Source organism: Apaloderma vittatum, unplaced genomic scaffold (assembly GCF_000703405.1).
Source record: "Apaloderma vittatum isolate BGI_N311 unplaced genomic scaffold, ASM70340v1 scaffold12630, whole genome shotgun sequence".
NCBI classification, from domain to species: Eukaryota; Metazoa; Chordata; class Aves; order Trogoniformes; family Trogonidae; genus Apaloderma; species Apaloderma vittatum.
In genome coordinates this window covers 110498-122561 of record NW_009692966.1, presented here as the reverse complement: position 1 = coordinate 122561, position 12064 = coordinate 110498, and the positions used below count along the sequence as shown (strand labels likewise).

The following is a 12064-nucleotide window of genomic DNA, read 5'->3' as shown; positions in this document are numbered from 1 at the left end:
ACATGAAGAAAGTGCCTCTTCGCACCATCTTAATGCTGGTTTATAGCTGACTTTCTCTGAGGAAAGAGAAAGAAGTTTTAATTGTGGCTACAAACACAGAAGCACATGAGAACAAACCAGAGAAAGCCCTGAGCTTCAGTCATGCCAACTTTACGTTGTGAAAACCCCACATGGCTGCCAAAAGGAGCCATTTTCCAGAACCAAGGGGCTCCAGGTCCTTCTGTGAACAGGCATTCCCTGGTGGGTGGTGCTAATGCCCCCTCGGGTCTGGAACCTTCAGCTGTGCTTAGGATGCCACAGGCAGCGAGCCCTTTGGGCCGTGGGCAGCCAGCTCAAACCCTTCCAGAGCAGCTACAAGCCATACAGGTCATGGAGAGTCCTCTCCCAGGGAGCTCTGTATCCCCTCTTGCATTCCAGAGTCTACGCTGCATTTAGGCAGGAAGGAAGCAACTGGAGAGTTGGTGCTTTACCTTGCCATCGGGGACTGTATCGTCAAAGATTCCTTCGAGAGATTTCTTTACGGAATCGACTCCTTCACCAAATACCTGAGGAACAACAGAGCGACTCTGCTTTAAAACATGAACGCACCGCTGCACCGCCTGCAGCACAAGCCAAGGGGAGAACAGTGTATCTGACATCTAGCATATGGAAATCAAACTGAACAATAAAACCATTCCTATCGAAAGACAGAAAAATATCAGCTTGTTAAAAGGGAAGAAGGGGTGAAGAAAAAGATGGTGGTGGGGCACCGTCCTGAAAGATTAGAGGCCAGTTCTGTTTAGTAGTCTGCCACTGACTTACTTGGTGGAGCTGGACAAGTTTTATTTCCTTTTGTGCTCAGTTTCTCCAACTATAAAGTGGGGGAAACAGACGCTTCTCCAGCTCTGCTAAGGTTAAGGAATCAGAAGAAGGGCTCTGCTTCTGGCTGGCTTTGTAATAAACCAGCTTCGAAAAAGTATTTACAAAAACCATGCAAGAACTACAAGTCAGTGTAACCCTTCTCTAATGAAATAAAAGAACCCAGCATGACCCAGAGAGCCAAAATCCACAGAACTCCATGCAGGAGGAATGGCAGAATGGGACACCAAATCAACACAGGACTATATCAGAAGGGTAAACAGGGTTGTTACCGCAGCAGAAGCTTATAATTAAAACTGAAAAGATTAGTTTTATAGCTCCACATCAGCACAGCTTTATGATCAAGTTGCTGGGTTTGGCTGTTAACTAGTTTGTACCAAAAATGAAGCAGGGACCATGTAGGACAGGAGAAGGTCACTGCCCATCAGGGGTTTCCAGCTCAGGGCTTCAACTTGGCAGTACTTTGCATGCTACTATACATGAGCAGGGGAAGTATGTTGAGGCATTACATTTAGATATTCTGCTATTTTCTCAAAACTTTATTTTTTCTTTGACTCCCTCCAGTATGACTTTTTTTTAACCTGGAACAAAATTCCTTTTCATGCCTGTGCCTATTGAGGAGTCAGGGTGGAGGAGGCAGGGGGAGTGGGAGGAAACATGAAGAACGCATTTATCTCCACTGAAAGAAAAAAACAAAAGGTGAGTCGAGGGAAAAAAACAATAGGTCTGAAGACACAGCACAAGCAGGATCCTAATTTGAGTCAAGGGACTGAATTTAAATTTGAGAAAATAAGTACAAAACAAGGATGCGGCAGTACCAGTGCAAAGAATTGGGAATGAGCTCACAGAGGCATCTGCTCCTTCCTAGAGAAACCCCAAGCTTTAGCTCAGCCACTAAATATTATGTGAACTTCTAATGTCTCACTAAAAACAAGCTAAATAATTCTGCAGCATTCATCCTCTGCTAAACAAAACAAACACCCACTGCTGCTTTAATGGAAGGAAAAAGAAATCACAGGGCATAGAACACGTGTCCCAAATCTTTTTATCCTCAAAAAGTGAAAGAAGAGAAAGAAAAGCAAAGCCCACATTTTCTGAAATTAGATGAGGTATGGCTCTCAAAAACTGAAAGCTGAAATTAGAGATGTTTGGAAAGAATAACAGGGAAGCACCTTCCCACCACAATGAAACATCTTTTCTAGAGAAAGATCTGGGCAGTGACTGGGTGGAAACATTTCAGCTTCTGCTTTTTTTAAAAATCTGAAGCAAAACAGGAACTGTCCCTACTAAATGCAAAGCTTTTTGTTACTTTAGGAAGTTTGCCCCAAACTCAGCTACATCTAAAGTACTCTACAAACTCATAATTTTAATTTATAGAAACAAATAAGTCTGCACTTCTTTTGCCTTCCAAAGCTGTATCTGTTTTACACTGCTGCTTTGTTGTTACTCCTGAGTTTAGGCAAAGTACCTCCAGCAAAAGCAGAAGCAGCAGACAACAGCAGTAGGAATACAACCAGTGTAGCTAAAGAAGGCGTGAACTGCAAACCTTTTCTGATAGGACCTGCTATATGCTTATCTGTAATTACAGTCACTGATTTTTGAAGAGGATGTGGAAGGAGATGACCACACACCATGAAACATTAAAGAGGCAAGGTTAAAGTTGGATGTGTTTGCTGTGCTTGATGCAAGTGACCCTTTGCATGTGTTGCATTCTGCATGCTAACAAGTAAGCCTTGAAAATAACGATATCACAAACTTCCACACACTTACCTGATTAATGCTTGGCCTCCCTTGCTTTTTCTTTGAGGTAGTATCCAGCCCCCAAAGAGAAGAAAACCTGCTTCTCCGTTTACTGGCAGATCTGGACATGGCCTGTGTCCTTCTCCTCACTCCGGACTCCCCTGTGCGAGCCGCCACCTGTTAATGCCACGTGGTTTTAAAATCAAAGGTCGCAGCATCCCACTGCACCATGCCTTACATAATCTAACAAACGGTGGAATCTGGTTTGAAAAAAAAAAGGCAGATACTACGGCAACAATGTGTAATCACAACAGGGACAATGGTGATGCTGCCAGGCTACTTCCTTCTCACTGCATTTTAATTCAGTTCTTTCAACATCAAACACCAAAACCAAAAATGAACAGTACCACTCCCCCATATTTTGGCATTTAATCTTGAGTTATTTTGAAGTAGCCTAATTGTCACAGAGTAAAGCCTCAGCACCAGTGAAGGGTTTGGGGTTTTTTCCTTTTTTTTTTTAATCAAGGTTTCAAAGCTGGACACACGAAACCTGAGAATTCCAAACTTATTATTGCTTCCAAAAAGCTTGGGTTTTCTCTTTGCTCTTTCTTGCGGAAGCACTCTGGGCATCCTGGAGCTGACTCATAACTGCTACAAGGCCAGATAAAAGCTTCCAAATAGGTCAAGGTATTTAAAACGTGCACTTCCTTAAAGATAGCAACGTCTGAACAAGTGAGCAAAAGCTAGGCAGAAAAAAAGTGAGCTGAAATGACCCTTTCGATTAGAGCAATGTGAACTGCTTGGGTACTTGAAAAAATGGCCTGTGGCAACCCCTTTGGAGCAAAAAGATATTTGCCTTTACTGAGACCAAATATTTGGGGAGCGTTTCTCAAATGAGGAAGCTCTGGTTGAAATTAGTTCGACATTAGTCAGAGGTAAAGTGTTTAGGCCAAAGTTTAAGCAGATTTCCCATGTGGAGGTGGCCTCAGGAGAGAGAGCTCCTCTCCTGCGAGAAAGGGAGTGGCAGGAGATGGCAGGTATGAACGAGAGCGCAAGGCGAAGCTAGACAGACAGACAGACACACCCACCCTGCCGACTTGGCTGTACGCTTCCTGGAACACCTTTGTACTGGATTCCCACAGCCGAAACTAGCAAAATGCGACTGTCGTTTGGCAACTCCAGTGGGAACACCCGCATCTCTGAGTGATGCCCCAAGCTATAGAGCTGAGAAACTGGTTGTTTGGGTGCAGCAGATACAAAAAAACCCCACAAACCACATAAAGACGAGATGAACAGAAGACTGACTTGGGTACCCACAGCACCGTCGCTGTATGAGTAATGGTGATTCTCGTCGGGAAATGTGGAGAAGTCAAGGAAAAGGAGAACTTAAAACACTACTCCATTTCCAAAGCCTGGACTTGTGAGGCATTTCTTAGGTGTACCTGGGACGTTTGTGCAGAGGCACCTGGGAGAGAGCATTTCCTGACTAATGTACTGAGGAGCATCTTCAGGAGAGCTAGGGATGCTGTGCTATCACCATGCGGCACCCAGCTCCAGTCTGAAACTCGCTATCCTACCTCCACACTATTGGGGGCAAAGGAGGACACAAGCGTTTGCTTAAAGGAGAAGAATGCACGTGTCTTTTCCAACACAACATATTCAAAACATTTTTTTTTTTCACTTGGCACTCAAAAGACACCAGCACGAAGAGGCAGACTGTTTTTCAGGCTCGCACTCAGTTCTTTGCTAGATGCAAAAAAATAAGCATAAATGCAAATTACATCCCGCCACTTAAAAAAAAAAATCCACCAGCAATTATCAGGATGATGACGCTAATCTTTTCATATATAAACGAATAAAACCGCCCCTGATTGAATTACAGCTCTGGATTCAATTGAAGGGTACAGCTGACATCTACAAGACAAGAGTGGAGTTCAGCTATTTCTGTGAAGCTCCAGGAGTCCAAGGTTAACCTACAGGAACTTGATTTAAATTCATTAAAAAACCACCACTTTGCAACACATTTCCCTGTATTTTTTAAGAGCCAAATTGTTGCATTATTTAAATTTAAACATCCATCTTAAACATTATTTGCCACACCATAAGCAGCAGAGAAGAACATTTCCCCTCCTATGTGGAGCACCAGGATCTCCAGGATTACTGGAGGAGACCGGACATAAGACAAATTGGTCAGTAGTTTCATCCACATGGTAGAAAGCAAGTCATGCTTGAGAAGGTCTAAGCCAACACATGCTGAGGGCCTCAGGAAGACTTCCATTGACTTCACAGGACTTTGGGATCAAGCCCACATACATTAGAGATGAGCCTGCTCTTGTAAAAGCAAGATCTGTTTATAGAAAGCATGTTTATAGTACAGATCTGGAAATTCAAAATCATATATTGAGGAGAAACATGGCTCTTCCATAAAGCTATGGCTTGCAAGCATCTGCTTTTAATTTATACCCAGGACACACACCCCTCTCAGGAAGCTGAAAAATCTGCATGCTAAGGTAAGGGCTCAGACCCCCAGTGCAGGCTGCTGTTCGTTGACATGATCGCTGCACTGGACACATGAAGCAATTTGCAGGTTGGCAAAGATGACCCCTGGCCTCTATTCAAACTTACCAGTGCATGAAACGAGGAGACCGAAAAGATTCCAAGACGGCCCATCGCAACTTTCGTTGGACGGCTGGCAAACGCAAGCAGTCTTTTAGGGTTTGGGAGTTCCCCTCCTTGGAGACTAGCCAAGTAACAGCGGTACCGAAATAGGTCCATCTGAAACTGTTCGAGATTTTGTTCCCAAACGAAGATCTGTGTACAGTGAAGATTGAGGAGCAAGATGCAGAAGACAAGGGGAGAGAAGGAAGAACAGGGTGGTAAACACCTTGAAAAAATTCTACTGTACCCAAGTAACACACCTTTCTCAGCAACGCAGGTCTCACTCAAAAAACCTTGATTCTCCCTCTTTCCTACTCTGCCTTACCCTCCCAACCCCCAAAAGTATACAAATAATGAAAAAGTTTTCATTAGATGGAAAACAACTTTTTTTTTTTTTACATTCACAGCAGAAGTCTTCTCCTGGGACAACTGCTCCTTTGATACAATACTAATTAATAGCATTAAAATTTCATTTTTAATTTACTTTGTATTCCAATATTCTCTTCTGAGTAGTCCCTTAAGAGGCTTCTTTCATGCAGCAAGGGCATCTGAGATACAAGAAAACCAAACCCCATCAAATTCCAAATACTCGGAATCAGCAGCCACAGCAGCAGCGTTGCTGTAACCATCATCAGAGCTCGCCATACTTGAAAAAGTGTAGTATACTGGGGATAATTAAACTTATCAGCAGAAGAGTGCTATAATCAGACTATGTAAGGACTTATTTAAATAATTCAAGTCGCTGATAGAAAATAGTTTCAAAGCATTTAGAAAAACTCTGTTACATAAAGAGAGAGACTGCTCTGCCCTCTCACTGTGACTGACAGCCTTTGAGTGAAGTCCTTTCAACAGAGGCAAATATCTCCCCCTGCTCTCCCCCCTTCTCACAGGCTTCCATGGGGTACAAAATCTCTTTAGCTTAGTGCATTAGGGGCCCGGCCACTCCCTATGGTTTGCATTATAGGCGGTTTGGCAGCTGTGGTAAAAGAGCTACAAACTAATGAAGCAGGAGCCATATGTTAGTTTCCTAAAATAAGGTGCCGCCGTGGCAGCAGGAGAGACATCTGTTCTAGGCTCTCTGCTTCTGAAACACAACTGCGTTGTCCATTTGAAGCCAGAAGGAGCGGTCCTGAGGGGCAACCAGGGCTGAAGCCATGAGGTCAACCCAGGCCCTTTTAACAAGCAGAAAACAGGGATGGCTTCTGCATCCCACCCGCCAGCAGAAGAAGCAGCCTCTTCCATGCTTCAGACAAGAGCAGCATTTGTTGGTCTACGACCAGCTCTTCCCAAAGGCATCCTGCTGCTGTGGCCTGGTAGCTTCTTCACTCCCCTGAAGCCCTCACTCAACTTCTGAGCAGCTAGCCAAATCCCGTGTGTGCAGGCCAGGAGAAAAAAGCCCATGCTGCACCTTAGTGCACGTTGTTTGGAGAAACAGTGCCACTAGTGTAGTCAGAACAGCTCTCCTGCCAGCACACCTCTTGCCTGCTTTGGAGAGCTCTGCCAGCCCACGTGCACGGCACAGTGGGAGCTGACAGAGGTACTACTAATCTGAAGAAGGCCTTAAATATTTGCTAGGGGCTTATTTCACATAAGCAAGTGAGATTACTTGATCCAGTATGGTCTTCTTCTTCTTGGAGTCCGTTACTGAGGACAGCTGCATTTCACCCATTTTCTTCATCTTTTCATCCATATCAATCTTCTGCTCCAGCTTTTTTATCTCTGTTTTCAGGAGCTTGACAGTGTCCTCTTTGTGATGCTGCCTTGCCACGGCGGTTGCACAGGCTGAATGGATTGCCGTGATCCAGTTCTCCAGCTCGGTCTGGCTAGAGGTCTGAAGAGAGGAAAAGAGAGGGAAAAGAAGTCAGGATCCTCTTTAAAATTGATTGGAGATTAACAAATGCAATTCCAAGGAGTTTCCCTTCGCTTTGATCTTAAGATTCAAAGCTTTAAATCCACTTATGAGAGAAGTAATAAAAACCCCATCACTTTTATGCAGGCCATTTTTAACTCAGCACTAGGCATTCAGCACTCAGAATTACACCTATATCTGTGCTTCGCAGCTGTACAATGTTTCTCAGCAAGGTCTCAGCAATTACCTTCCTTGTTCAATGCAACGCTGCCATAATTTGTAGCTCAAGATTTAATGGCATCTTCTAAACTCCCAGTTCTTTAAGCCCAGGAATGTACAAGGGTCTTTGCTCTTCACACTATGGAAAGCTGTTTTGGCATGCAACAGTTAGTAATAAATCAATGGCATAAAATGTGACCATGGTATCTACGAGTAGCTTTATCATGATGCATAGATTGACAAGCTTTCCCATTCTGAAGATTCCATAGCACTCTGAAGACAACTCTGTTACAATTAAAGGCAGGCTCACTGTAGTTTTTACAGCTCTGGTACTGTCCCTTCCCAAGCATGTGTGTGACAGTTTGGGAAACGGGAATACTTCCCCTCCCTGGAAGTGTCCAAGGCCAGGCTGGATGAGGCTTTGAGCCCATGGCAGGGGGGTTGGAACTGAGTGATCTTTAAAGGTTCCTCCCAAACCAAACCATTCTATGATTTTAGATACTATGAGACACTACGCATGGGACACCAACACATGTTTCTGGAAGACCGCTATTCTGATTAGAAGCTTCTGACACAGAGAGAAGAATATTTCAAAGTGTTCCTTTTCCAGACTTTCAAAATAAAATGTAAATCTTCTTAGCCTTCTTATTAAGCTTCATTTATTTTTACAGTAGGTTATAAAACAAAATTTACAGCCAACTCAGGGCTGCAGCGGACTTTCTCTGAGTGTCAGCCTTTAGCAGTAATCACACTGGTATTTGGCTTGTGGCTGAAAAAGTAGCAAGGTGCCAAACCACCTTGTTCTAATTAAACTTTCTGATCATACCTGATCTATTATTAGACAGCACAGTATGACTACTCTAGTTGCCAGCACAGATGAAGAAGGTCATCCTCACTGCTCTCCTGTCGGTCATAGCTAGCAGCAAAGGACTTTTGGCTTACTAAAGCCAAGAAGAGATCCCCACAGAAGCATAACACTGGAAATCATGTACACACAGGCTGGACTTCAGGCTGATGCTCTCAAAACTTCTGTGGTATTGAACCAGGTGTCCCAGAATGACACTGCTTTCCATAGCTCAAGTTAGAAGTCCTAAGCAGACGACAGGATCTGCACTGTAAAGGCCCATCTCTTACTCCCCATTTTCTTGCCTTCAGTTGACACTGTGCGAAGTATATTGCTCCTGCCTGGTAATATTATTAACAAGCTCTCATTTATAGACAGGGGCTCACAATGTCTTACTGCCACTGCTGAAGACACCTTGAGCCCACGTTGCTAAGGAAGTTCTGCTGAAAACAGAGGAATTACTTGCAGAATGGCAGACACTTTGCCTACAGACAGGTGGTGAGACCTAGCGTGCAGTAGAGAAGAGAGTAGCACTGGACTTATAATGAGATGGCATGTTTTGTTAATTTCTAACAAAATCGTAACAGCAAGAGGTCATATTTTATCTTAATCAATTTTAAAATACTATCCGTATATCATTAGATTCAGTTTTCTCTTTCCTGAGGAGAGGGAGGGAAATAAATAATCTGGAATGGAATCTAGAAGCTGAAGACTCTCCTGGTAGATGAGTAGGCAAGGGGAAATCACTCCACTTCTCAACGGAAAGGACCACATAAACAAGCTGCAAACACCTGATACATAAACATGTGGTGTCACAAGAGCTCCTGGAAAACGCATGTGACATCTCCAAGTAATGAATTTGTGTAGGCACAATAAGAACTGACTGAGCAAGGAATCATCGTGTAGGAGGTATGTGATGTCTCTAGGTGCAATGCAGTGGGAAGGCTTTTTACAAGATGTCCAATATCAGTCCACATTAAAAAGCAACCCTATTTTTCTCCCTAAGTACACAGTCTCCTAGGACAGAAATAATCTTCTGCAGGTCTGTGATTTCTTCTCATCAAAACCGCTACTACAGCACTGTGTTATGTGTGGACGGATGTGTATGACATGAGCAGTTAAGTAACACTGCTGAACAGCCGTACACGTGCGTCGGCTGCCCTGAGCGTGGCAGATCAAGCCCTATGTTTCAGTTACTCGCACACTACTTCCACCACTGCAGCTGGTCTCCTTCCCTTCTCCCCAAACCCATCTCCTCTTCTGCTTCACTAGTGATGCCTGGCTTCTATGGCAGAAGAGACACATCAGAGAAAAAACTCTGCAAGGCAATATAAATGATTGGTTTTCATTTGAAAAGGCTCATTTTAGCTTTTTCCCACAAAGTTACATGAAAATCTACCCATGGCATAATGACACAGGGATTCTAATGAATAAGGCCCGTTTTGCCACAAAAGAAATGTACTGAATGTGACCTTTTCAGTATTTAGCATCCACTGGCATTAATTTTATGAGAATGAAGGTTTTTCCTTAGAAAATGGCATGGAAAAGATTTTACAGCTTATATTTGCAGATCAAGAGGAGGCGGAGCTCCACAACCTTTCAAGCACATGCAGAGACCATAAGCACCACATTTACCTCCTGGATGAAGCTCACCAGGTGGCAAAATACATGTGCCCTGCTCAAGGAAAGGCATGAAGTAGAAAAGGGCAGTGCAGTATTATAGAAGCTGAGGAAAAATCAGACCGAGGTGGCAGAGAAGCTAGCCCACACAAAAAGAAAAGTATTTTTTCTCTGTATGAAATCAGAAACTTAGTCTCTTCAAGATGTAAGCCAGCATCACTTCCTCTGAGTCAGTAAGGCTTTTTTACTTTGCACTAGTTTGAGAATATAGCCTCTTGTTTATGACAGTTGCAAGGACCTATGAGGCAGTATAATTTTAAAGATCTGCTTTTACACTGGAAAGGGAAACAAATAAGGGATTCCTCCAGTGAAAGAAAATGAATCAAAAGAGGAGGAAATGGCACCACCTCAGCACAGTCTGGCAATTACAAATAAAAGTGTTACACTCTGATTAGTGACAACTTGCAATAAGAAAGTGGAATGCCAACCTAAAAATCATCCAGGAAAAGTTTTTCAGGGAAACATATCAACTAATATAACTTTGATATAAGTAATTTATTTTTTTTAAGCATACCCTGTGAAATTCAGACATTTCTGTTTTCTGATTAAAAAAACCTAAACATGCACATTCAGTCTCCTCTCAGGCAACAGCAAGATGTTGACTAAGGTCCATATGAACAAGGGGCAACTCGATTCTGTAGCATCTTGAAGAGAGCACCTGGAGGTCCAAGTATTCCCTTGCACTTTAAACTCCTCTTGGTCTTGCACACTCATTTACCTTGTCTGCAAGATCCTAACTTTGACTCATGTCTCTTGTGTGACACTGCTACAGCACATTTAATGCACCACTGTATGTCCTATATGGCAACTGGCCTGGTCTGTGTGTTATGAACATGCTGTCAAAGCATGCAGAATTCCCAGCTTTTACAGCAATGTAAGAATAGTTCTTAATTCTTACTTTGTTTCAACCACCTGCAGGAAGAGGGTCTGGTCAGTCAATAAAAACAGCAGTTTTGACAGTGATTCACATGTGGTGATGGGTCTCTTGAGAGGCATTTACCAAACATATTGTGTCCTTCCTCTTGCACTGCCAAAGGAAAATCCCAAACCTACTGGAGTCAGCAGGATTTTTCCATTGATTTTGAACCAGAGCTAAGATTTCCTTCTTGGTCAGTGGGATGAAGGAGAGAGAGAAAAAGAGGACAACTTTGTAAAACCCTCAAACCAGACCAACCTGAAAGAGGAAAGCGTCCCCAAGGGAGTTGCTGAGACAGAAGACAAAGTCCTTCTTGGGGTGTTCAGGCACCGCTTGCACTATGCTGTTTTCCACCCAGACCGCGTGCTTTGGGATGCTGTTGTGGTCAATGCCAGACCTGCCATCGGTCTCATAAAAAAACAACGTGCATCCTAAAAGAGACAATTGCACATTAGCAAGCAATATGTCTAAATGCAACAGCTACCCCACACCTATTCAGCTATAAATCATCTGTAAAACTGTCACAGGGATGAGGGAGGATTTGCTAGGGCCTGTTTGGGTTTTCAGCCCCGTGGCGGAGAGCAACAGCACTGGCCCGGTTGGCCTGACAAGACAGTCATCTCCATGCCATGGGGCCGTACCGTGGCACCAAGCTGTACATTAGCAGGGCCATTTCATTCACCCTACAACTGCTAAAACAAAGCTGCAGACACAAGCCGAGAAGGTGGCAGAATAACAACCCCAGACAAGAAACAAAATGCATTTTAGCTGGGGACAGCAAACAAGCAGGTTGGTTTCCTGAAATAATAATCTTTACATTTCTCTGGGGGTAGGGGGGAAGGTATATCAAGCCTGCAATTTGGGAGATCCCAAAAAAAGTCCTTTTCTCCCTCCCATCTTCCACCGTCATCTACAGCTGTTTTAAACTGGAACTAGCACATTGTTTCTCTGCCACTGGAAACAGCCCTCTCAGTGCAGAGGGATGCTCTGTTACCCAGCCTCTCAGAAAACTATTTGCAGCCAAACAATAGCAGCTGTTAACTTCAAAGCCTCGTTTAAACACTAACATTATTAAGGCCTGGCAATCCAAGGAGCAAACACTCCACTTGAGTCAAAGCACTTTAAAATAACATTGCCTCTGCGCTCATCCTTCTCCTTTTTCCTCCCAGATGGCCCTTTGTTTGCCTACTCCTCACAGCAAGACCTTCCTGCCACAAGGCCCCCCTCCCAGGAGATTAGGGCTCCCCCTGACTCCCCGCCCTGAGCCCTCCCTCTCTCCTCTTTCATTTCCCCAATCTCT

The 12064-nt window shown here is 43.8% G+C and overlaps 1 protein-coding gene across 1 annotated transcript in view; it reads right to left on the bottom strand.

The window, feature by feature from the left end:
- Positions 1-12064, bottom strand: part of TIAM1 (T-cell lymphoma invasion and metastasis 1) — an 82871-nt gene that overhangs the window by 52796 nt on the left and 18011 nt on the right. Inside the window, 5 exon segments of the mRNA XM_009876250.1 lie at positions 471-545; positions 2629-2775; positions 5224-5409; positions 6863-7087; positions 11023-11195. Of these exon segments, the coding sequence (XP_009874552.1) occupies positions 471-545; positions 2629-2775; positions 5224-5409; positions 6863-7087; positions 11023-11195 (806 nt within the window).